This window comes from Rattus norvegicus, chromosome 3 (genome assembly GCF_021556685.1).
Source record: "Rattus norvegicus strain SHRSP/BbbUtx chromosome 3, alternate assembly SHRSP_T2T, whole genome shotgun sequence".
Classification (NCBI taxonomy): Eukaryota; Metazoa; Chordata; class Mammalia; order Rodentia; family Muridae; genus Rattus; species Rattus norvegicus.
This window is the reverse complement of record NC_141536.1, coordinates 71,403,878-71,418,391: the sequence shown is the minus strand read 5'-3', so window position 1 is coordinate 71,418,391 and position 14,514 is coordinate 71,403,878. Positions and strand designations below refer to the sequence as shown.

The 14,514-nt window shown below is 35.1% G+C and overlaps 1 protein-coding gene across 1 annotated transcript; it reads left to right on the top strand.

The window, feature by feature from the left end:
- Positions 1 to 8,755: 8,755 nt before the first annotated feature.
- Positions 8,756 to 9,688, top strand: Or8i2 (olfactory receptor family 8 subfamily I member 2). The gene is given in 1 exon segment (NM_001000564.1): positions 8,756 to 9,688. A coding segment is annotated over 1 exon segment (933 nt).
- The last annotated feature ends 4,826 nt before the right edge of the window (positions 9,689 to 14,514 follow it).

Genomic DNA, 14,514 nt, shown 5'->3' with positions numbered 1-14,514 from the left:
ATGATAATGAAAGTTTGTACATGATGATATATCTCTCCTGGTTATTTTCTGTTAACTTGACATAGCCAAAGCCATGAGAAAGTGGCCTTCATTGAGAAAATGCCTCTAAAAGATTGTGGTATAGGAAAGCTTTTGGGGTATTTTCTTAATTAGTGACTGATGGGAGAGGCCCCAGCCCATTATGGTCTGGGTATCCCCTAGGCTGGTGGTCCTAGTTTCTATAGAAACAGGGTTAATATTCAATGGTGAGCAAGCCAGTGAGCAGCATCACTCATGGCCTCTGCAGCAGCTCCTGTCCCCAGATTCCTTCCCCAATTGTGTGCTGGTCCCGACTTCCTTTGATGATAAGGAATGTTATGGAAATGTAAGCCCAATTAGCCCATTCTTCCCAGTGTTGCATTGATAAATGTATTTTACGAACAGAATAGTAACTCAAACTAAGATAATACTCTAATTTTTACATATATTTTTCCTGTGGATTTAGTTACTCAAGAAGACATATAACAGAAGAAAATATTTAAAGAGTGAAATTACATTCTGTTTGAGAAGGAGAGTATATCAGCTGAATTTTATAACAGTTATCCATGCAAGGAAAGGTCAATACAGCTGGTCCTTCATATAGCTGTTCCATGAAAACCTTCCAGAGATTGAAATCAAGAAAAACAAAGTAAAAATAATAATAAATATACAAGTAAATTACAGGATAGCAACAATAAACATATAATTAGGTTTGTTAAATTGCATGAAATATTAAGGGCAACAGAAAGTTGGGGGGGCATATTCTACAAACATTATATAGAGATATGGTACCACTATGTGAAGTCTCAAACACCATGCATTTTAGAATCTATGATGTATCTTAGGATTCATCCCCTGTGAATAACAAAAGTTTTAGAGAAAATACTTATATATTTTCATTAAGCTTCCTTACCCATTAGAAATTCCAAGTTCTAGACCATTTTTAAGTTTATGTTTTAAAGTGGTGAGAACTGAGAACAGGACACCCTTGGGGGGAATTAGAGGAAGTATTGAAAGAGTTGAAAGAGCTTGCAACCCCATAAAAACAACAAGGTCAAACAACCAGAGCTTCTAGGGACTAAAACACTAACGAAAGACTATACATGGATTGGCCCAGGGTGCCAACTGCATATGTAGCAGAGAATAGCCTTGTTGGGGCACCAGTGGAAGGGGAAGCCCTTGGTCCTGCCAAGGTTGAACCCCCAGTGCGGGGGATTATGGGGGGCTAATAAGGGGAATGTATGGGGGGAGTACCTGTATGGGGGATGGGGAGGGGAGGAGATGGGGGCTTATGGACAGGAAACCGGGAAGGGGAATAACATTTGAAATATAAGTAAAGAAATATATCTAATAAAAAATTTTAAAAAAAGAAGATACCGTTGCCCTTCCTTTGGAAAAAAAATAAACACGTGGTGAAGTAGTATTTTGTTCCTCAGTATAACTAAGACATCCAAAAAAATGCCTGAGTAGGGCCACATTCACATTTTCACTGGACCTTTGGCTCTGTTACCCTGTCTCTTTCCTCTACAATGACAAAGTAACTTTGCTCAATGCCTGTAGAAGGGGAAGCGCTTGGTCCTGCCAAGGTTGGACCCCCCAGTCCAGGGGAAAGTCGGGGGGGGTTGGTTAAGGGGAGGTGGATGTGGGAAAACACCATGTGGGGGAGGGGGAGGGGATGGGGGCGCTTATGGACAGGAAAATAGGAAAGGGAATAACATTTGAAATGTAAGTAAAGAAATATATCTAATAAAAACGTGGAAAAAAAAGAAATCTCCAACACACTTTTAATCTCAGGACTAAGAAAGCAGAGGCAGGCAGATTTCTGTGAGTTGAAGGTCAGCCTGGTCTACAAAATGAGCTCCAGGACAGCGGGAGCTGTTAAACAGAGAAAACCAAAAACCACAATTAAAAACCAAAACCCCCAAACAAAAGTCCAAAAAAAAATCAACCACTTTCACAGGTATTCCCCATTATTACGTTTATGCATTCTGAAATAGTTCCATAAAAATTGTGTCATGGACAAAGTCAGCCTAAGCACATCTCTGTCTCTGAACATTCATTGGTGAGTCTTTCTCCCAGTTGCTCCTCGCATGGGTTTCTTGTTCATTATTCATCTTTCTCCTTTCTTTTGAAATCCACCGGAGCAGAAAGCCATTAATCACTAAAAGATTTCTACTTTTGTTCTTTCAGCTCTGCATGACCCTTATATTTTGTCCTTATATTTTTACTTCAGAGTCAAATTTCTAGGATACATGCTGCACCTTGCCTCACCTTTAATAAAGATTTCTCTAATTACTTATTTTTTCTTAAAATATCTAGCTTTTGTTATATCCTGTTATTGTGGATTTCATTTTATTTGATCACTTGATGTTTTTTCTCTCCTTTATAGTCATTGTTCTTAATGACAAACTTCAAAGATTTTTATTTCTCTAATAATATTCTTGGTAATGTTCCTCAAAATATTGGATTGCTTATAGCATTTCTTCAATCATATAAGTTTCTATTTTTAACAATCTCATGCAAGTATATAATTCATCATAGTATTATTCAATATTCCATTACCTTCTTTTATTCTTTTTTTACCATTACTTATTCATAGTTTAATAAAGTAGGAAATCATAGATTAGGGTCTTGAACATTGCTTTTGTGTATTTAGCTTAGAAGCAATAATTTTAAATCTGTAAAATGCTTCACTTTATAATTGACAAAAACTGTATTTTTTCCTTGAAAAATATAAATATTTCACCAAGGAAAGACACATTGGCAAAAAACTAATATATACCAATAGACATTACCCCAAATTCATGTTTTATAAAAATTATAGTATCCAAGATATTCTATTTTTGCATTATTTCATATTATATTATGTAAAATCTTAAAATTAACAAAAATTATGAATTTGTGAATATAAATAGGATAATTAAAGATAAAATATAAAGTCAGTAATTGAAATATTACAGTGTTGCTCAATCCTGGGTTTTAAATGCAACAGATAGACCAGTAATACCACAATTTCATGCAGTGATAATGTCTTCATTGGAGACATTTTCTTGCAATTTAGGTATAGACCTTAGAGTATAATTAAAGACAAACCTCAAGAGATCAAATATGGCAGCTGGAAAACTTCTTTATTAGGTGATTTTAAGATTATGGAGAGGTCTGTGTTTCAGTGTCTGCATACCACAGATTGTTGGAGACAATCCTTTGTTGTGCAGCCTCTATAAATATGCTGGCAAGGGATCATTTTCAACACGGATACAGGATTGAGGGAAAATAGGAGTTCTAATATGCACAAAATAATTGACTTAGTTAATTTACCTATTCTTTCTTTTTTTTTTTTTTTTTTTTTTTTATTAACTTGAGTATTTCTTATATACATTTCGAGTGTTATTCCCTTTCCCGGTTTCCGGGCAAACATCCCCCTCCCCCCTCCCCTTCCTTATGGGTGTTCCCCTCCCAACCCTCCCACCATTGCCGCCCTCCCCCCATAGACTAGTTCACTGGGGGTTCAGTCTTAGCAGGACCCAGGGCTTCCCCTTCCACTGGTGCTCTTACTAGGATATTCATTGCTACCTATGGGGTCAGAGTCCAGGGTCAGTCCATGTATAGTCTTTAGGTAGTGGCTTAGTCCCTGGAAGCTCTGGTTGCTTGGCATTGTTGTACTTTTGGGGTCTCGAGCCCCTTCAAGCTCTTCCAGTTCTTTCTCTGATTCCTTCAATAGGGGACCTATTCTCAGTTCAGTGGTTTGCTGCTGGCATTCGCCTCTGTATTTGCTGTATTCTGGCTGTGTCTCTCAGGAGCGATCTACATCCGGCTCCTGTCGGTCTGCACTTCTTTGCTTCATCCATCTAGTCCAATTGGGTGGCTGTATATGTATGGGCCAAATGTGGGACAGGCTCTGAATGGGTGTTCCTTCAGTCTCTGTTTTAATCTTTGCCTCTCCCTTCCCTGCCAAGGGTATTCTTTTTCCTCATTTAAAGAAGGAGTGAAGCATTCACATTTTGATCATCCGTCTTGAGTTTCGTTTGTTCTAGGGATCTAGGGTAATTCAAGCATTTGGGCTAATAGCCACTTATCAATGAGTGCATACCATGTATGTCTTTCTGTGATTGGGTTAGTTCACTCAGGATGATATTTTCCAGTTCCAACCATTTGCCTACGAATTTCATAAACTCGTTGTTTTTGATAGCTGAGTAGTATTCCATTGTGTAGATGTACCACATTTTCTGTATCCATTCCTCTGTTGAAGGGCATCTGGGTTCTTTCCATTTTCTGGCTATTATAAATAAGGCTGCGATGAACATAGTGGAGCACGTGTCTCTTTTATATGTTGAGGCATCTTTTGGGTATATGCCCAAGAGAGGTATAGCTGGATCCTCAGGCAGTTCAATGTCCAATTTTCTGAGGAACCTCCAGACTGATTTCCAGAATGGTTTTACCAGTCTGCAATCCCACCAACAATGGAGGAGTGTTCCTCTTTCTCCACAACCTCGCCAGCATCTGCTGTCACCTGAGTTTTTGATCTTAGCCAATCGCACTGGTGTGAGGTGAAATCTCAGGGTTGTTTTGATTTGCATTTCCCTTATGACTAAAGATGTTGAACATTTCTTTAGGTGTTTCTCAGCCATTCGGCATTCCTCAGCTGTGAATTCTTTGTTTAGCTCTGAACCCCATTTTTTAATAGGGTTATTTGTTTCCCTGCGGTCTAACTTCTTGAGTTCTTTGTATATTTTGGATATAAGGCCTCTATCTGTTGTAGGGTTGGTAAAGATCTTTTCCCAATCTGTTGGTTGCCGTTTTGTCCTAACCACAGTGTCCTTTGCCTTACAGAAGCTTTGCAGTTTTATGAGATCCCATTTGTCAATTCTTGATCTTAGAGCATAAGCCATTGGTGTTTTGTTCAGGAAATTTTTTCCAGTGCCCATGTGTTCCAGATGCTTCCCTAGTTTTTCTTCTATTAGTTTGAGTGTGTCTGGTTTGATGTGGAGGTCCTTGATCCACTTCGACTTAAGCTTTGTACAGGGTGATAAGCATGGATCGATCTGCATTCTTCTACATGTTACCTATTCTTTCTAATTCATCATGGTAAGGTAAATTAACAGCTATCAATATCATGACATACAATGGTACACAATAGAGGAAAATAACTGTGTTAAGTAACACCATCAACAGCAAGACTGATAATCATGGATCCAATTCACTGTGTCAGTGAATCATGGTACTTAGAGCTTCAAAGGAGGTAAAAGCTATTATTATCGAGGTAAATGTAAGGTTGCAGAAAGAGAAATATACTTTCTATGTAAGTCTTGTAAGCATCATAATCTTTTCATAACTCATGGGCAATTTTCTGTAGATATATCTATAAAATTTTGTCTATGATTTTCACACTAGATGTCCTTTTCCTTTTACAAATATGCATGTTTCCTAAGAAATTTAGTTCATCACTTTATAGAATTATTAATTGGCTATTATCTCTATAAAGCCAACTGTTAAGCACAGCACTTGGATATTCTGAATAACTTCTCAAAGCTGAGAATTTAATTGTAGAGTATTTGTCAGGCTCCTTCAGTCAGGCTACGTGGGTAGTTATGCTGTGGACTCGGAAATTAATTTTTGCTAAGAAGAAGAAATGACAGTGTGAAGGTCATTTTAATGTAACTGGCATACAGGTTGCAAAGCAGTTGGGAGGCAGGCTAATGTAGAGGTCTCCTGGTGACAACATCCTAAATGTCAGCTTTGGAGATATTGAGGACAGAATAATTTCTATTTGCCTCTCCCGTGATTGAGGCTTTTAGAGTATGGATATAGACTCTGAGATTGTTCACTGGACAAAGAAATCTACCCCCTGTACTCTGAGACATGAGGATTAACCCATCTTTAGATTAGAAGACTATATTTTTTTTGGGGGGGGGCGAGCAGGCCAGAACCAGAACTAGTTGACTTATACTGAAAGATGTGATTAGGTCTACACAGCCAGAGGTGATCATGCAGCTGGAGGCAGAAACAACAGATTTCTGGCAGGTCTTATTTCCCAAGTATCCTTTTCCTTCAACTTTTTTTGGTGAATCGGTCCTCCATTTAGGGGAATGACTTAAGTCTGAGTCTCCTGTTATGTAAGTGTGTTGTAAATTTAGCATATTCTAATCAACCTTTCAGAGTCATTTTTATATAACTGATTTGGATACTACTTTACAGTAAAAATCTCTTAAGTAAACTTTGTTTTGCTTTTCTTGCTTTAGGCTTAATTTTGACAACATATAACATACTGTATGATGTCAGATAAAATCGCTCAAAAATCAGCTTTTCCCTGAAAAAATTACATTTGTACTGAAAATGACTGACCATTAACTTGTATATCTTAATTATTTTTAATATGTTACAACAATGATATCTTTTGTAAGATTAGGGTTTTGAAATTTTATCCTTGCTATATTTGATCTTTATAGAAAGTACTTGAATTTTATTTTATAGATATTTTAAAATATAATTGATTTTATAGATATTTTAAACTATTTTAAAGATATTTTAGTATCAAAATAAACTTTATACCAGCACACTGAGGCTGGGTACCTCGTTTTTCTCATTCCTTTATAATATGCTTCTATTAAATATCATTTTATATGTGAGTACATTTTACTAAATAGCTAAGTAATATCCCAAGCCCTTGTAATCTTCAGGAGAAATGACTTAATTAAAGGAGCTTCTTTTTAACCTAGGATCACCTGTCATGTTTTGATAATATATTCTAATTTTGACCAGATAGCGAACTTCAGGGACACCACATATGTGCTTACCTTGAAGTCTACACAGAGTACACAGAGGCGTTGGAGGTGATACTTTGGTTGTTTTCTGAGAATTTCCAAAGCCAGTGTTTGTTTAAACTCACTTAATTTGGTTATCTTGCTTTACATATTATTTCTGAACAATGTATCCATTTTTAAATAGAATGATATTAAATAATGTGTTCACAGCTGTTAGTATGTGGTGGCAGAGAGACCTTTCCATAGATGAAAGCACTGGAGTTAGTTTTACTCTTCTTTGTCAGTTCAGTCCATTATATAACAATTGATGTGTAAATCATTACAGATCTAGCATGACTGATTTCTTTCACCTTTCATCTCTTGACCGAGGCTATGGAATGTGAATGTAGAGATTTTTAAAGGTGGGTTAATAGAGTAAATTTTAGAGAATGTTTTGGTTGTTCACTCTAAACTTTGTGAAATGAATCATCTATTCCTGTCATGGTAGTCCCTGGCTCAGGTAGTAACTTAGGGAGTCCAGAAAGGTTTCTGTTGAGAAAAAAGAAAGGCAGTCTCTGCCACTAAGAATATTTTTAAATTATTGTAATATAAAACTAAATTTTCTCTTTATGTAGCCTAACGTAATGAAGTATAATTTTGTATATAATTTTGTATATAAAGATAAAAATTTGATGTTAACAAAATGTGTATTGTTAACATTGTTTCTAACAAAAAATATTCAGTGAAAAACAAGTAAATACACTGTCATTGATCAATTTCTCTATAATAAATAAATAGGAATATTTGGGGGCATGAGGCACATTAAATGATCACTTGATTATACAAGATTCAAGTACCTTTGGTATGATGTGTTGTATATAAAAACAGATTTGCTTCATATGCATGGTAGTTTCACTTTTTCTTATGTGTTTGTAAAAGCATTGAAAACGTAAGGTCTCCCATTTTCATGAGACCACTTTCTAACTCTGGTTTAAATGTTTGTTTTCAGCATTTTCCTCACAGTTTTGGGAACCACTTTTGAACAATGAACTTATTTTCTGATTTCATGTGTGCTGTAATTGGATATTTTCTTGACCCCTACCTTCATAGTTGAAAGTATTGGAATTATGTTTTAAATGAAAATCTGCAGCAGGACTTAAATCATCAATGGACAAAAAGTACAAGTGACAGAAAATAGAGAAACATGAAGAAATTTTTATGTGAATACAATTTGAGCTACATGTTTATAGTTTTCCAATATAAAAAGTAACAGACATATACTGATTCTGAGACTATATTGGATGTTGTCATTTTGTCTACAACTTAATTTAAGGTTGTTATATGACATTATAATTAAATGAATTAGTTATAGTTTCTTTCTTCAAGTTTCTTTTTAAAAGCTTTATATTTCCTAAGGCTACAATACAATTGATTCCAATAAATAAATTCATAGGAATAAAATTTTGTCTCAGTAAGAGAGTTGGATAGAATATAGTGAAACTTAGCAGAAGTATCTTGTAATTATTCTGGACACTTTGTCTTGATATTTTGAAGCATTAAAATATTCTACATAAGAATTCATTGCAATATCCAATAGAATCTGTCATCTTCTTTAAAATAAGTCAGAAGCTGGAGATGTGGCTTAGAGGTTAAGTGAACCTAATGCTTCTTCAGAGGACCAGAGTTGTGGAACACCACACATATCAGGCAGCTCCTCAAAATATGAAAATTCAGCATCCAAATTTCCAACAACCCCTTCTAATATTTTCAAGGATTTTCATTCAGGTAAAACACAGATATGCACACAAGTAAAAAATTGTTAAGTAATTAAAATTAATAAGAACTTCATAACATCATCTTTGAGCATTTACTACCTATCCATTTTGCTGTCAATGCTGGAGGACAAGTAGTCACTGATTGTTGGATCTTTTCTCTTTAGTGTGCCTTTAATTTTTTACTGTTTATTCAAGTTTAAGTCAGTGATTACATCATAAAAAATGACAGAGAATAATTTCACAAAAGTGACAGTCTTCATGCTTAGTGGATTTTCAGATCACCCGGAATTACAAGTCAGTCTGTTCTTAATATTCCTTTTCATCTACTTATTCACTGTGTGGGGCAACATTGGGTTGATCATGTTAATTAGAATTGACTCCCAGCTTCATACTCCTATGTACTTTTTCCTTAGCAATTTAGCATTCATTGACATATTTTATTCCTCCACTGTGACACCCAAGGCACTAGTTGATTTCCAGTCCACACAGAAATCAATATCATTTGTAGGCTGCTTTGTTCAGATGTACTTCTTTGTCGGTTTAGTGTGCAGTGAGTGTTTCCTTCTGGGATCCATGGCTTATGATCGCTATGTAGCAATCTGCAATCCCTTACTATATTCTGTGATTATGTCCCAGAAGGTGTGCAACTGGCTGGCAGTAATACCATACATGATAGGCTTCACAAATTCTCTGATATCCATCTGTGTGATAAGCAGTTTGCCTCTCTGTGATCCCTATATTAATCATTTCTTTTGTGACACCACAGCTCTTTTAGCCCTGTCCTGTGTAGATGCCTTCAACACAGAATTGGTGATCTTTGTTCTAGCTGGTTTCACACTCCTCAGTTCTCTTCTCATCATTACTTTCACTTATCTGACCATCATCTCAGCCATCCTTAAGATTCAGTCAGCAGCTGGCAGGTGGAAGGCTTTTTCTACATGTGCCTCTCACCTCACAGGTGTCACTGTCTTCTATGGCTCCTTGATTTTCACCTATTTGCAACCTGATAACACATCATCCCTCACCCAAGCTCAGGTAGCCTCTGTATTCTACACCATTGTCATTCCCATGCTGAACCCACTGATCTACAGTCTGAGAAACAAAGATGTGAAAAATGCTCTTCTGAGAGTCATTGACAGAAAACTCTTTTTGTAACAAACCATGTCACTGCAAGTTAAAAAGAACTTGATGATTTCAAATAGTTGATTTAATAGTTAGGAAATAGAGTAACTTCAAAAAATATAACACAAACTTATTGATACTATACTATCTTAGAATTTGAAATGTGAACCAATATTTGTTTATGGGTTATACTAAATTATTAAAAGGTCATTTCAGAGGGGTTGGGGATTTAGCTCAGTGGTAGAGCGCTTGCCTAGCAAGAGCAAGGCCCTGGGTTCGGTCCCCAGCTCCGAAAAAAAAAAAAAAGGTCATTTCAGTTCATAAATTGCTCATCTAATAAAAATATATAAGGCAATTAAAAAATCTGCGCACATTTCAATGGCATATCATAACACAAAGTATAAATATTCTTCTGTACAGATTCTTTTCTATATGAATGATTTAGATAATTGTATATATGTACAACATTCATGTGTGCCTGGTGCACATGTAGACCAGAAAAAGACATTCTGTCTTCTGACACTTGAGTTATAAATGGTTGTTGGCTACCACTTGGGTGCTAGAGCCAACTTGGTTTTGCAGGAGCAGGCTATTGATCCACTTAACCATAAGCGGTCCAGTTTTATGCCACTTAAATGTAAATCATGCTTTGAGATGTAAATTTACCGACTCATGCTCAGCTGTCTTGTAAGATTTCCACTTTATTGAATCTAGTGTAATAAACAATCAGTGTAATTTAATCTATATTTATTTTTATATTTATTTGGTGTTTAAAAAGTAATGATTTTAAATTTCTACAACATTTTTAAGTGGGTTAAAAATTTGTTTCTTCTATTGTTTTTCCTTTGTGAATGTTTAGGATGAGGAAATGAATGTGAAAGATTTATAGACTCTGTTTATGACACTACCTAATTATATTCACCTGGTTTGTTTTTACCATCTCTTTACATTTTAAATAAACATCTCATGAAGAGAACCAGTCTTCGTTCTTTTATGTTTTTTGTTGTTTTATTGGTTATTTGATTTATTTACATTTCAAATGTTATCTTTCTGGTTTCCCCTTGGCAAACATCCTATGACATCCTCCCTCCTCCTGCTTCTGTGAGAGTGTTCCCCCACCCACCCACCCACCCACCCGCTTCTGCCTCACTGCCCTAGCATTCCCTTACACTGGGGCAACAAGACTTCACAGGACCAAAGACCTTCCCTCCCATTGATGGCATATAAGGCCATCCTCTGCTACATATGTAGCTGGAGCCAAGGGTCTCTCCATGTGTATTCTTTGGTTGGTGGTTTAGTCCCTGGAAGCTCTGGGGAGCCTGGTTGGTTGATATTGTTGTTCTTCCTATGGGGTTGCAGACCCTTTCAGCACCTCAATCCTCCCCTAACTCCTTCATTGTGGTTCGCATGCCCAGTTCAATGGTTGGCTGCAAGCATTCGTATCTGTATTGGTCAGGCTCTGGCAAGAGACAGCTACACCAGGCTCCAGTCTGCAAGTTCTTCTTTGTATCAGCAATAATGTCTGGGTTTGGTGGCAGCAAATGGGATGGATCCCCAGGTGGGTCAGTCTCTGGATGGCCTTTCCTCCAGTCTCTGCTCCTCTTGTTGTCCTTGTATTTTCTTTAGACAGGAGCAATTCTAAAATTTTTGAGATGAGTGGGTGGCCCCTATCCCTCAACTGGGGGCAATGTCTAAACTTCATACTGTCTCTAAAGGTTCTCTCTCTTCTTTGTTGGGCATTTCCACTCATGTTATCCCCACTAGTTCTTGGGAGCCTCTTGCTTTCTTAGCACCTGGGACTTTCTGGTGGCTACTCCCTGTTCCACATCCCCCACTACACACCTCCCTTCAATTTCCTGACCCTCTGTACATGTCCCTAGTTTTAGAGGTCCTGAGTTCAATGCCCAGCCAACACAGCCATCTATAATGGTATGTGATGTCTTCTGGCATGCAGAGGTACATGCTGCAAAGATGCTATTTCAATCTTCATTCTAATGAAAGAAGATGCAGGCATTCATGTGTGAATTCTTGCCTTATTCCATAAATAATTTCAAATATTAATACTAATTTTTATCAATAAATTTTCACATCTGATTATCCTGCTTATGATTATTTGCTTCTTGTGATTGATATATAACCTGTATGTACCTAGCTGTGAAAATAACAGTGCTTTTATTCCTTTTCATGAGAGTGACAGGTTCCATTTGCCAAAAAATATATAAACATCTATACATGCTACTTTAAGATATTTTCCTTCTTTAACCACACACACACACACACACACACACACACACACACACACACACACACACACAAACACTCACACACAAACACAAACACACACGTGAGAGTGTCTGTTTCTATTCTTCCATCATTTCTTTTGCTTGGCTGCTCCAGATTTTATCTTCTTTCTCATACTAGATGATAAAGGACATAATCTTTATACTCTATGTTCCACCATTGGAATGTTAGATATCTTCCAGGTGTTGGAAGGTGAGAAAAGGCACTAGATTCAAATGCATTGCATCACTCTTTAAAACACTGTCACTTTTCCAGTCAGTGTGCTAGGTGATGAGTAGCTTGGTAATATCTTTCCAGTTTTTTTGGAGTTTGCATTCTTTTTCACCATCTTTAAAGTATATTTTTATGTAAAATAAAAGTAATACTTTTAAAATTTTCTACAATTCAAGAAAATAATTCATGCATTGCAGAAGAAATGAATATCAACAAAATGAAAAGAAATTAAGTGAAGATTCTTCTGATCACATACATTATGATAAATCTATGTACTTTACATATCTATATAATAATGTGACATAATTGCAAAATGTTGAATGTAGCTTGAGAACATATTGAAATGATAAAAATTTAAGGCTATTATAGTGATCCTAATTTAATTACTTTCTAATATATTAATAAATTTATATTTGACATTAGACTTAATCTATATTCATAAATATTCCATGCTACACAAAGTCTCATTACATTTTCTAATTTCTTTTTGTAATATTAAATATAAATTAAGGATATAATGTTGACTATAGTAAACAAAATTAGAAAAATATATGTGCTCAAGTAATTGTTAGGTACAAACAAAGGGAAGAAATTTGAGGAAAAATAAAATATTGTTAGCAAAATATCAGGAATAAGTTTTAATTTATTTTATTTACTTTTTGAAATCTGTTATACTTTATCCTTTTCTTTGATTAGCATATCTTCTTCTTTGAGATAAAATCCTTTTAAATACTGACACTAATGGAATTATTTTTAATCTTAATGAAATGAGCATTAAAATACCTAAATATGTTTCTGAACATTACTTTTTAGCCTAGGAAGTGACCTGATGCATTTTAATATAATAATAGGTCATTTCAAATCATTAAAAATAGTTATTTTTAATATGAAGCGTAATTAAAAAAAGACCCAGTGCCTGGTAAAGATTCTCAGAGAACATGTCATTGCTCATTTGCCCTTGAACATTTGACCTTGAATGAGTGCCAAGTGTACTCTCCTGGAATCAGGTCCCTAAAGACAGGATCATCAGTGGTTGTATGTGAAACATGTGCTTCATCAGGATAAGAGGCAATGTACTCTACTACACTGACGAACCTTAAATATTTGATATAGTTTGGGGACTGGATTTCTTATTAAAATTTTCATGTAACCTAGAAACAAACAAAATTTTGTGGTAGATTGTTTTCATTGAGAATTAAAATAAAATGAATGTACAAAAATCTAAAAATAACCACTCCAAGGAAAATAATGTTATAAAAATGTACAAGTTATCTAAAAGCTTTCATACTTTATACACTCATAAAATTTACTGTTAGAACAATAAAAAACTATATTTCTGGAAGAAGTATCGTCATACTCCTTGCCTCACAGTAAGTATGTTAAACATTATTTGGATTGTTTTATATCAATTTTTGTGTGTCTTAACATGAACAGTGTCAATATTTGCAGAAATAAAAACGAAACATTGCAGAAGTCAAGGTCTACATTCAATATAAGTATATTGAAGCACTTTTTAAATTAGGTTTAGTTTGGTCAAGTATTAAATTCTGTAATTCTAATTTACTAAAATACAGTGACTAATGATTTAAATTATATTGAGATTTAAGAGGAACTAAATATTATGTTGTTTATATTTTTTAGTATTTTTGATTAATTATATAACCTGACTTGATTCATTGAAAATGCTGTAAATTCTGGAATTGAGAGTATGGGAAGAATCATAGTGCTTTAATTGTTCTTCTTTTAGATAAGTTTCCTTAACTTTACTTAGTTTCTTTTATTTTTCATTAAATACATAGGTCACTGAAATGCCTGTAGTATTATGTACTCATAAATATTAAAGGTGTTCAAGAAGCAAAGAACTGAACAAAAAGCTTTCTTAATCTAATATTTTGTGGCATCATATTTGCACTCAAAAATGCTTAATACAAACTCTTAGCTTTACCTCCATATAAATTCTTATTAAAAATTTAAATAAGATGATAAAGAGATAGCTCAGAGGGTAGGAGCACTGACTATTCTTTGAGAGGATAAGTGTTCAATTCAGAGCACACATCTGGCAGCTCACCAGTGACTATTACTAAAATGCCAAGAAATATGACTCCCACTTCTGTCTTAGCTTAAATACACTCTTCAAGTACATGATGCACAGACAGACATTCAGTAAAAATATTCATAAACATAAAGCAAAAACAAATATTTCAGTTAATTTACTACATTGACAAACAAATAGTATGGCCTATGTTAAATGTCTATAAACTGACATAGTCCTTTGTAATTGATTTTATTTTAAAACTTCACATTTCTCAGCTTTATAATGTGAAAATTAATTTAAGACTATTATA